General features: G+C 49.8%; 1 protein-coding gene across 1 annotated transcript; it reads right to left on the reverse strand.

The window, feature by feature from the left end:
• Positions 1–2,547, reverse strand: CRX (cone-rod homeobox). Its single transcript, XM_059999529.1, has 3 exons — positions 2,448–2,547; positions 1,561–1,712; positions 1–648 (listed from the first exon to the last, which is right to left on the reverse strand). Exons 1-3 carry the CDS (start codon positions 2,545–2,547, stop codon positions 1–3), a joined length of 900 nt encoding a protein of 299 aa, XP_059855512.1.
• Between the last annotated feature and the right edge of the window lie 9,046 nt (positions 2,548–11,593).

The following is an 11,593-nucleotide window of genomic DNA, read 5'->3' on the forward strand; positions in this document are numbered from 1 at the left end:
CTACAAGATCTGAAACTTCCAGGCACTCTGATCCTTGTAGTCCAGGGGGTCCATGGGGTTGTAGGTGAATTTCCAGGTGCCTGTGGGGTCCTTGAATTCTAAGCTGTCCACAGGGCTGTAGGTACCATAGCTCTGGCCTGACAGGGAGGTGGGGGACTGGGTCAGTGAGGGCCCCATGGAGGGGCCAGAAAGGGGGCTGAGGGCCGGGCCCCCCAACTGGGGCACCATGGGAGAAAGGTAGGGATCCAGGCCACTGAAATAGGAGCTCGGCGACCCATACGCCGAGGGGGAGGAGCAGAAAGCAGAGGCGGGGGCGTAGGTCATGGCGTAGGGCGCCGACGTCAGAGAAGGGCCCGAGGCCACTAGCCCAGCCCGCTGTGCCTCGGGCAACGGGGACTCTGAGGCCGGACTCCAAATGGACACCGTGGCCACTGCCGCGGTGGGGGAGCCTGAGGGCCCGGGTAGAGGGGGGCTGTAGGAATCTGAGATGCCCAGCGGGTCTGGACAGACATCCGTGGACGATCTTGGAGAGGTGCCTGCCTTCCTCTTGGCAGGACGAGCCTTGGCTGGTGCCCCTGGGGGCTGCTGCTGCTGTTTCTGCTGCTGCCGCTGCTGTCGACACTTAGCCCTGCGGTTCTTGAACCAGACCTGGGGGTGAGAGGGGAGGTCGGGGTGGGTGAGCGGGAAGGAGGCCCAGGGGAGCCTTCATGGTGCCCAGGAATGATGACATACAGTTGTGCATATATACATACAAGAATACATACATACATACTTTCATCTGTCCAATCCTATGCACAGATGTACACATACTATCATACAAACAAGCATATATACATTCAGACATACATCGTACACACATACAATCATACAAACGCACATATACACATTTACCCATCCATCCATCCATCCGTCCGTCCATCCATCCATCCATCCATCCATCCGTCCATCCATCCATCCATCCATCCATCCATCCATCCATCCGTCCGTCCATCCATCCAACTGGTTAATAAGCATGGATTAACCATCTCCTACTACTCTGGGGACACACAAGTGAAGCTGACATTCTAGTTGAGAGAGACAGGTTAAAAATAAACAGGAAGTCAGCAAATCACATAGTATTTAGAAAGTGATAAATACTATGAAAGAACCAGTTGATCAGGATAAGGGTGGGCAGCAGGGTGGGGTGGCAGGGGAAGGTTGCGGCTTCAAATGCCAAAGGGGGGTGTAGGTCTCATTGACTAGCAAGGTGACTTGATTGGTTGATAAAGACTTGAAGAGGGTGATGGGGAATATACCTTCCAGGTAGAGGGAACAGAGAGTGCAAAGGTCCTGAGGCAGGAGTGTGCTTGGTGGGCATGCTAGAGGAAGGACCAGGGGCCAGTGTTGCTGGAGTAGAGTGAGAAGGGGTGGGAGTGTAAGAGAAGACGCCAGCGAAATAATAGAGGCGAGGGATTGCTAGGACACTTTATGACTTTGGCTGTGACTTTGCGACCTCTCCCTCTTCCCTTCACTCTGGGTCCCAGGAAGGACCAGAGGAGTCCAGAGACCAGAGCATCCCACCTGAACCCTGGACTCAGGCAGATTGATCTTCAGAGCCACCTCCTCACGGGCATACACGTCCGGGTACTGAGTCTTAGCAAACAGGGCCTCCAGCTCCTCCAACTGGCTTCGTGTGAAGGTGGTCCGTTCCCGCCGCTGCTTTCTCGGGGCGCCTGGTGTAGGGACAGGAAAATGGGACCTTCAGGTGACCTGAGATGCCATTCTCTTCATCTGCTGATGTGAGGTCCTGAGCGTACATGGGATGCTGAGAAGCTCCTTCTGAGTGTTCAACTGCCCAAACTAAGGGGGTGCCGATTCCCTGAACTTCTAGACCTCACTCTGTCCCCCTGGAAAATGGGGTCCCCCTTTGTCTGTCATTGGGGGGCTCATGCTTCTCCCTGAGGAGAACTGGCTTTAGCCATGTAAGGAGGTATATGAGTTTGACTTTCATCCCCTTTCTAAAATTTCTTCTGCACTAAGACATGCAGTTGAAACATGACATCTTGGATACACAGCCTATAAAAGTGGCAGGTCCATAACAGTCAACTTAATAAAGTTTTGAAAAAACACCTAAAGAATAACGCCACCAAAAACAGAGTGCTTCCTTCTTTGAGAAATAAAGCACTGCTAACAGGTGGGGATTCCTCTAGGTGCCCCTTCCAGATCGCTTCCCTCCTTCACCCCAGAGGGAACGACTCTCCTCTATTTCTATGACGGTCCCTATGGTTACCTGCATCCCTAAGAGATGTGGAGGGGTGTTTGGCGTTTACAGGTGAACACATTTGGCTGGTGTACGGCCCTCACGTCACCCCTGGAAGTGCCCATCCTCCTCCTGAGGGCAAGGGACCCCAGAGGTCCCCAGGAGATGGGGGCCAGCTGGGGGTGGCGGGGAGAAGGACCGTACTCACTCGGGTAGGACACAGCTTGGTGTATTAGATCCACGCTAGGGCCGCTCAGGGCCAAGGCGTTGACGGAATAGTGGGGCCCCGGGTTCATATACGCCATCATGATCCTCGAGGATGCTGGGGCCCAGGTCAGTGGGCCTGCAAGAGAAGGGTGGGTACTCAAGCACTCCCCAGTTCATCACCGCGTGGTTCGTATCCTGCCTCAGTCTCTTCTTAGGTGCGTGACCTTGGGCAACTTATCCCCCTCCTGTGCCTCAGTTTCCCCACCTATAAAACAGCCCTCTGCTTAAGGTCATCAAAGCTTCAGTGAGACTCTGTAAAGCAGAGAGCGAAAGCCGTAATGGGCATGTAAATGGAAGCTCTTATTCCTACTCTATCCTTTAAAAAATCTTCCCGCCACTCCCTTGTCTGAGATCTTTTTTCTTCTAGAACCACAAAAAAGACATTCAGCCTCACGCAGAATCATGGTAAGTAGGGTGACCAGTTGTCCCTGTCTGCCAGGGATGGAAGGGTTTCTAGGGATGTGGAATTGCAGTGCCACATCTGGAAAGTCCCAGATAAATCGGGATAGATGGTCACCCCAAGGGAGAGTCACAGTCAAACGACAGTAAGCGATGATCCTCCGCAACCGTTTTTGACCCATCAGCTTGGCAAAGATCAAAGAGGCTTGGGGGCTTCCCTGGTGGCGCAGTGGTTGGGAGTCCGCCTGCCGATGCAGGGGACACGAGTTCGTAGCCCTGGTCCGGGAAGATTCCACATGCCGCGGAGCGGCTGGGTCCGTGAGCCGTGGCCGCTGAGCCTGCGCGTCCGGAGCCTGTTGCTCCGCAACAGGAGAGGCCGCGATAGTGAGAGGCCCGCGCACCGCGATGAAGAGTGGCCCCCGCTTGCCGCAACTAGAGAAAGCCCTTGCACAGAAACGAAGACCCAACACAGCCAAAAATAAATAAATAAAAAATAAAAATAAAGGAATTCCTTTAAAAAAATTAAAAAAAAAAAAAAAAAAGAGGCTTGGTACCCGCGCCTAGAGCCTGTGCTCTGCAACAAGAGAAGCCACCGCAATGAGAAGCCCGCGCACCGCAAAGAAGAGTAGCCCCTGCTCGCCGTAACTAGAGAAAGCCTGTGCGCGGTAACGAAGACCTAAAGCAGCCAAAAATAAATAAATAAAATATCATTAAAAAAAAAACGAACAAAGAGGCTTGGTAACTCCAGGGCTGGCCTCAGAGTGGAGAAACAGGTTTTCCATGTCAGGGCGGTGGCAATGTGGATGGAACGAATTGGAAATGTTTATCAAAGAAAAATGCCATCTTTCCTTGGTGCCAGGAACTTGCCTTCAATGTGCCTCGGTCACCTCATCAGAAAATGGGAATGAGGGACTTCCCTGGTGGCACAGTGGCTAAGAATCCACCTGCCACTGCAGGGGACACAGGTTCAAGCCCTGGTCCAAGAAGACCCCGCATGCCGCTAAGCAACTAAGCCCGTGTGCCACAACTACTGAGCCTGCACTCTAGAGCCCGTGAGCCACAACTACCGAGCCCACGTGCCACAACTACTGAAGCCTGCGCACCTAGAGCCCAGGCTCTGCAACAAGAGAAGCCACCGCAATGAAAAGCCCACATGCCACGACGAAGACCCAACACAGCCACAAAATAAATAAATAAAATAAATAAATTTATAAAAAAAGAAAATGGGAATGAAAATAGAACTTACATCTTTAGGTTGATGTGAGGGTCAAATGAATTAATGTGCATCAAATACTTAAAATAACACCTGACATGTAGTAAATGCTACAAAACTGTGGTCAGTTATTATTATTTGCAAGCAGATGTTTGCATAGACTTTATGCTAGGATTTTTCTTTTATTGGAGTATAGTTCATTTACGATGTTGTGTTAGTTTCTGGTGTACAGCAAAGTGATTCAGTTCTACATATATATATTATTTTTCATATTCTTTTCCATTATAGTTTATTACAAGATACTGAATATAGTTCCCTGTGCTATACAGTAGGTCCTTGTTGTTCATCTCTTTTATATAGAGTAGTGTATATCTGTTAATCCCAAACTCCTAATTTATTCCTCCCCACCCAAGCTAGGACTTTTCATGCAGCGTATTTATAATTGCCAAAATGTGGAAGCAGCCTATATGACCACCAAAGGGGACATAGTAAGGAAATTATGTCAATCAGGTACGTTATGTTAAGGTTATGTCACATCCATGCAAGAGAATACTGTGAAGTCATTTAAAAGGTATAAGGTTGTCCTCTATGAATGGATTTGAAAAGACCTCTAGTATATAGTTAAGAAAGATTATCTTAAACTTGGCAATGAGACAAAAGGATGACAGCATGTCACTTCCTGGTTGTCCTGGAGCCTCATCTAGCAGACCAACCCAAGCATTATTTCCTTTTCTAGGGGACTGTACCTTTGTTCAATGGATTGTCCACTATCGATTAGGATCCAGACACTGACAAGGTAAATGGTAACTTCCAGAAGTTTGGTTGTCAATCATTTGTCTCTGGTAGAAAAGATAACCTCAGAGGTTAGTTTTGTTGCCCTGTAGGACTTGACTAGCTTCATATCTAAAGTGACCAACTGTTTTTGGCATGCCTTTCCTGAATAATGGTGTTAACCTCTGTTCTTTGAATTCTCCTTTGAAACAGCCAGTTCCCTCATTCAGGATTTAAATAAATCTTTGACCTGCACTTATTACATGTGCCTAAGAGTCAGGCTTTTAATTTTTTATTACACTTTGGCAATAGGTATGTGTGTGTGTGTATTAGATATCCTATATTACCAAATTATATATACAATATATATTATATTCAAAGGAATATATCCTTTGAATATATATATATATTTCAAAGGAAAAAAACAGTGTGTATAGCATGCTACCATTTGTGATTTTTAAAAACAAGGCAGCAATATATACATATAAAATATATTTATAGAAATGTATATCTGTATCTGCATAGAAAATTCCCAGGAAGGACACAATATGTAGTAAAAGTGGCTGCCTCTGGGGAGTTGTGTCATATCCATACCCTGTTTTTACAGTGTGGATTACTTTTTAACCATGAGTGAGTATGTTACCTTTTCAACAACAAAACCAAGAATACTATCTATTTAAAAGAGAGAGAGAGACTTCCCTGGTGGTCCAGCGGGTAGACTCCGTGCTCCCAATGCAAGGGGCCCGGGTTCCATCCCTGGTCGGGGAACTAGATGGCATATGCATGCCGCAACTAAGAAGTCCGCATGCCGCAACTAAAAGATCCCGCGTGCCACAGCTAGGACCCGGCACAGCCAAAAGAAATAAATAATAAGTAAATAAATATTAAAAGTTCTCCTTTAAAAAAAAATAAATAAATAGAAGGGAGAGAAAGAACCTTTCCAGGGCTCCCTATCGCCCTAGTTAAATGGCCTCAGGAGACCTCTCGGCCTCTCTGGAAACTTCCAATAAGCTGTCCCAGGCCAGGAATGCCTCCTCTACCCCCAGTCCAAAGACCCCTCTCACCAGCTAACTAACCCCTTCTCCTCCTCCAGGTCACAACTCAAACATAAGGAAAGCCAGCCCATGCCCTAGACGGGATTACAGACACACACACACACACACACACACACACACACACACACACACAAACAAAAACACACACACACACACAAACACACACACACAAACACACACACACATAAACACACAAACACACACACACAAACACACACACAAACACACACACACACACTTTCTTTCTCCTATTCTTCAGGAATCACACCTGTTAAATATGCCATATTTATGAGTTTACCCGTCTCCCCCAATGCTGTCAGCTACCTGAGAACAGAGACTAGGAATGTTTCACTCCCTGCGGTGTCCCCAGTGCCCCCCAATAAATATCTGAAAAATAAATAAATGCTTAAAAAATGGATGACATTTATTTGAGCTCCCACCCCTTCCTTCTCTCACTGCCCTGTCCTTCTCAACCCTCCCTTGGTAGGCAGAGTTCTATTTATCATAAATCGAAGTTCTGCTGTCCATTCAGTAAATATTTTTTGAGAGTTCTAGGCACTAGGGATACAGCAAGAAATAAGACACAGAGCATCTCTGTTCTCATGAGATTGAACTTCGAGTTCCTGGTCAGGGAAACAAACAGTGGAGAAGGAAAGAGATTTTTTTTTAGAGAATCAAAATGCTTTCGGATAAAAAAAAAAAGAAAAGAAAAAAAAATGCTTTCCGAAAATTTCAAGAACTCCGAGAAAAATTAAATGCGGTAATAGGAGAGGGACAGGGTTTGGGGTGAGGGTGAGGCATCTAATTTAGGTGAATGATCAGGGGAAGACGTCTCTCTAAGAAGGTGACTTTGGAGCTGCAGGACTCCGCGTCAGCCGTGGGAGGACCTCGGGGTAGAGGTCTCCAGGCAGAGGGAACAGCAGGTGCAAAGTTCTGGAGGCCGGAATCGTTTTGTCTTATGGAGGAGAATCAAGGTGTCCAGTGTTACTGGAGCAGAGTGACCAGGGCAGAAAGTGGACTAAGATTATGTAGGACCTGATAGGAAAGTCACGGGGACGCTCAGTGCTGATAATAACCATAAAAGTAAAAACCACCACATAAATCCTAAGAATCAAGTGGTGTCCTAGGTAGTGGCTGGTATTTACACCCTAAAGTTGTCTCCTTCCACGGAGCAGGGCTACGTGTGCAACCAACAGGATATTGTGGAAATGACAGTGTGACTTCTGAGGCTGGCCCTCTCTCTCTGGGAAATCGAGCTGCCATGCTGAGGATGCTTGAGCAGTCCTATCTATGGAGAGGTCTGTGTGGCAAGAACTGAGGCCTCCTGCCAACAGCCATGGGAATGAACCCCCAGGGAAGCTGATTCTCCAGCCTCAGCGGAGTCTTCAAATGACTGCAGCCCTGAATAACATCTGACTACAACAGCACGAGACACCATGAGCCAGAATCGTCCAGCAACACCATTCCTGGATTCCTGTGACCTCAGAAACTATACAACATCATAAATATTTATTGTTTTAAGCTGCTAAGTTTGGGGCTAACTTGTTACACAGCCACAGATAACTAATACAATACTTCCCAGGGCAGGATGGCATTGAGTCCTCAGCATAACCTTGGGAGGGAGAGACTGTATTACTAATACGTTCACATTTTACAGGTAAGAACATCTTCAGTCTCAAGTGCTATGACCTGCCCAGGGTCACTCACAGGCTGTGAGTGGGGACCCAGGAGTCCAACCCTGGGGATCTCCTGGAGGCCCTGCTCTCCCAGCCCCCAGTCTGAGTCCCCTCTCTCCTCTTCCTCTTCTCCAAGGAGCAATGATCTTTCACCGGAGCCTCCAGAGAGAGTGGAAACAGGGAGGCTGGTGAATTTGCCCTCTAGGGACAATTTGCAGGGCTTGGAACAAGAGCCTCCACTTCCACTGAATCTGTCTTTACCACAGAATCTACATGGAGTTACCCGGCTAAGGGGTTGGTCTTCCAGGAAAGCCTAGATCTCTCTCACTGGGCTGATCCCACCCTACAGGCAGAAGATCTGAGCCTCGGGGGGAGGTGGGTGCACGACCAAAATCAAGCAGCTGATAATGATAATGACCTCCAAGACTGAGGGTTTGCCCACTCCTCAGATCATCAAATAAGGAAGGGCGGGACCTCCCACAGGGGTTAAGAATCCACCTGCCAATGCAGGGGACACTGGTTCGAGCCCTGGTCCGGGAAGATCCCACATGCCGCGGAGCAACTTAAGCCCATGCGTCACAACTACTGAGCCTGCGTTCTAGAGCCCGTGAGCCACAACTACTGAGCCCGTGCACCACAACTACTGTAGCCCGCGCACCTAGAGCTCATGCTCCACAAGAGAAGCCACCGCAATGAGAAGCCCGCGCACCGCAACGAAGAGTAGCCCCCACTCGCCGCAACTAGAGACAGCCCGCATGCAGCAACAAAGACCCAACGCAGTCAAAAATAAAAAATAAATAAATTTATATATTAAAAAAAAAGGAAGCGCTTGGTGGAAACGATGTTGGCAAAGAATGATAACAACAAAAATGATATCGGATGTCCCCCAAAGCCTTTCTCTGGGTTAGGCAACAGGATGAGGTTTCCAGAGCTTCTCTCCTCTGAACAGCTTTGTGTGTCAATGTCCAGGAGCACAGACAGCAACTACAATGTCTGTCTTTCATTGACAATTTACGGTGAGCCAGACAGCAACCCTTTTTCATCCTGCCGGGTGAATTTCAAGGCAATGATGTTTCATAATCCCAAATGGTGGAGCCAGGGAAATCACCATCCGTGCCCTGGGGACCAACCAGTGGGGTTGGTGCCCTGGGGTTCAGGAGCTGTGAGGTCCAGGCTCCCACCTGAGCAGGTGCCCGGACAGGTGAGGCCCGAAGGCTCACACCCATCTTGTGGGTGGTCCTGGAGATAATCTACAGTTGGTGAAACGAAACCTTGAGGGGAGGAAGGTCCCTGCCCAAGGTCAGGCAGGAGATCCTCCAACCATAAGGACCTCCAGTTGGAATCCCCAACTGCTCAGACACGGCACCTTGGACATAAGATCTCGGGGAACAATAATCCCGTGAGAACTTCCCACGAGGTACATCCTATTGTCATCTGCACTCCACAGAGGAGGAAACTGAGGCTCAGAGAAGCAGAGTCCCTGATCCCATCACACGGGTCAGCAGCAGAGCCACAGCTGAGCCAGCACCTGCCCCCCCAGCCTGCACCCTCTTGACCACCAAGCTACGTGACCTCTTAGGAGGCTCACCAAAGGCCCACGGAGCTCAGATGTCCATTTCTCAGATGAGGAAACTGAAGCTGAGAGAGGTTCTGTCAATTCTCGAGGACACACGGGGGTGAGTGGCACAGCCAGGAATAGAAACCAGATATCTGGGCCCCAGAGCCCTGCCCTTGACTCCCCAAATCTACTTGGGGTCCCCCAAAGCAGGATGAAGCCAGCCTCCTCCTCTGTCACTGCAGCCCAGGCCTGTGACATGGGCTTCCCGTGAGTCATCTGACTAGATCACCGTGGCAACTTGTCATTGTCCCCACTTTGCAGATGAGGAAACTGAGGCTCAGAGTGACCTCACACAGACCCACGTGGCTGCACATCAGCGCAGCAAGACTCCGCCCCCAGCTTTGTCCGGTCTCTGCAGCCCCCGTTGGCTGGAGACAAGGAGCTGGGTGTCGTGCTCATCACTCAAGATCGGACATGGGAAAAGCCAGAGCCTCTGGGGAAAATGAGGTCCCCAGGTAAGCAATTCACCCCCACCTTATCCCCCAATCAGTGCATTCCCAGCTCCCTCGGGCCGTCTCACAGTCTCCCCTTCTTCCCTCCTGCTGCAGCCACAAAACCTTGACTCTCTGCGTGCTTGTGTCTCTTCAATTCTATTTCTGTCATTCATCCATCCATCTGTTCACCAAATATGTAGGCATCCCACATACCAGGCACTGGGAGGAAATCAAGGTTCAGTGGGGTAGATGGGCAATGAGTGGATAAACACACACAGGAAGAGAGAGTTTCAGGCTGCGGGAAGTTTTAAAGAAAATACAACAGGGAGACGTGCCAGGGAGTTGCCCTCAAGCTGTGAAAAGCCCCCCAGCCCTGGAAGCTGGAGGGCTTGCTCGTGTCGCCTCCCCAACAAGATGCCCCTGAAGCTTCTGGAACCCCCATGCCATGGGCCAGCTTCCCCTGTCCATCCGCAAACACACACACACACACACACACACCCCGCCTGCCCCACTGCAGTCACAGCCTGCACCGTTTCTCCAAACATCAGGACGGACCCTCTGATCCATGTAGGATTATCCAGAAACATCACACACTCCTTCTCCATCCCTGGGCCAGACGCTAAAAACACAGCCACGAATAAAATGTGCCCACCTCTGCCCCCTCCTGCCCCCTCCCTCGCTCCGCCTTCCTCCACCTCCTCCGCTGCCCCTGCAGGCACTCACCTTCAGAAAGTAGGGATGAAGCTCTCCTGGTGGCCTGGGATGGAGTAGTCAGACAGCAGAGGCTGAAGGAAATGGGTCCCCTCACATGGGGAGATTTTAAGCCCTGGCTGGGAGTGATGTCATTTGCTGTGGCCTGGATCTCAGAGGGTAATCCTGGCCCGGGTGGGGACTCAACTGGGCGCCAGGAGGTGACATTGGTGGGGAGGGGGAGGGGCACCCGTCTGCCTAATCCCCTCCTCGCCTCCCCACCTCCATGACATCTTGGCAATTAGGGCTGATGGGGAAGGGCGGCCCCAGGTCCCGCCTGTGATCAGGAGTCCCCATTCCTCCGGGAAGTTCTTCCTGAAGTCTAATTGGTGTCCCTCCAGCTTCGGCTATTTTCCCACCAAAGAGGAAGGAGAGCGATGTTGGGTGCTCTTGAGAGATCATTCAAGAAACGAGGGTCGCGGGGCTTTCTTCTCTCTCTCTCCTGGGTCACCCTTTCTCTCCCCAACAGTCTGTCTGCCTGCTGAGTCATCTCTGCACTGTCCCATTGTTTTCCTTTCTGCCTCAGTTTCCCTTTTTCCTCTTTCTTTCCTCAGTTTCTATCACTCTTTGATATCAACTTCTCCCATCTCCTCTTCTCCCCTGGGTTCTCCTCTCTCTCTCTCTACTTGTATCATCTCCATCTCTATCCCTATCTGTCCCTCCCTCCCTCCATGCCTTCGGTCTTCATTTGGGGTTTCCGTGCCTCAGTTTCTCTTTGCTTTGACCCTCAGGTTGTGCCACTGCTGCCCGTCTGCCTGTGTACCCCTGTCTCATTCTCCAACTCTGGGTCTCTCTGTCCCTGTCTTCATTGGTTTACCTGTCTTTCTGTCTTGGTCCCTCTTGTTGTCCGTCTCTCATCCACTCTCTGTGCAGCCCTGTCCTTGTTTTGGTCTTGGCCTCTGTCCTTGCCACCCTGTGACACCAGTCTCCCCTACGCCTTGCACCAGTACCTCTCTCCTTTATCCAACCTCTTAAGCTCGAATCTCTGTTCTTGTTTCTCTCTCTCTCTTTCCGTGCCTCTTCCTCTGATTCTTGCTTTCTTTCTCTCTAGCTTCCCCCCTCGTTTCTTTCTCCCTATCTTGGTACCTCTCTTGTTCTGTACTTGTGACTATCCTTGTTTCTGCCTCCCTCTGAACTTTCTTCTCTCTGTCCTTCTCTGGGTGTGTCTCTC

Source organism: Delphinus delphis, chromosome 20 (assembly GCF_949987515.2).
Source record: "Delphinus delphis chromosome 20, mDelDel1.2, whole genome shotgun sequence".
In the NCBI taxonomy this organism is placed as follows: domain Eukaryota; kingdom Metazoa; phylum Chordata; class Mammalia; order Artiodactyla; family Delphinidae; genus Delphinus; species Delphinus delphis.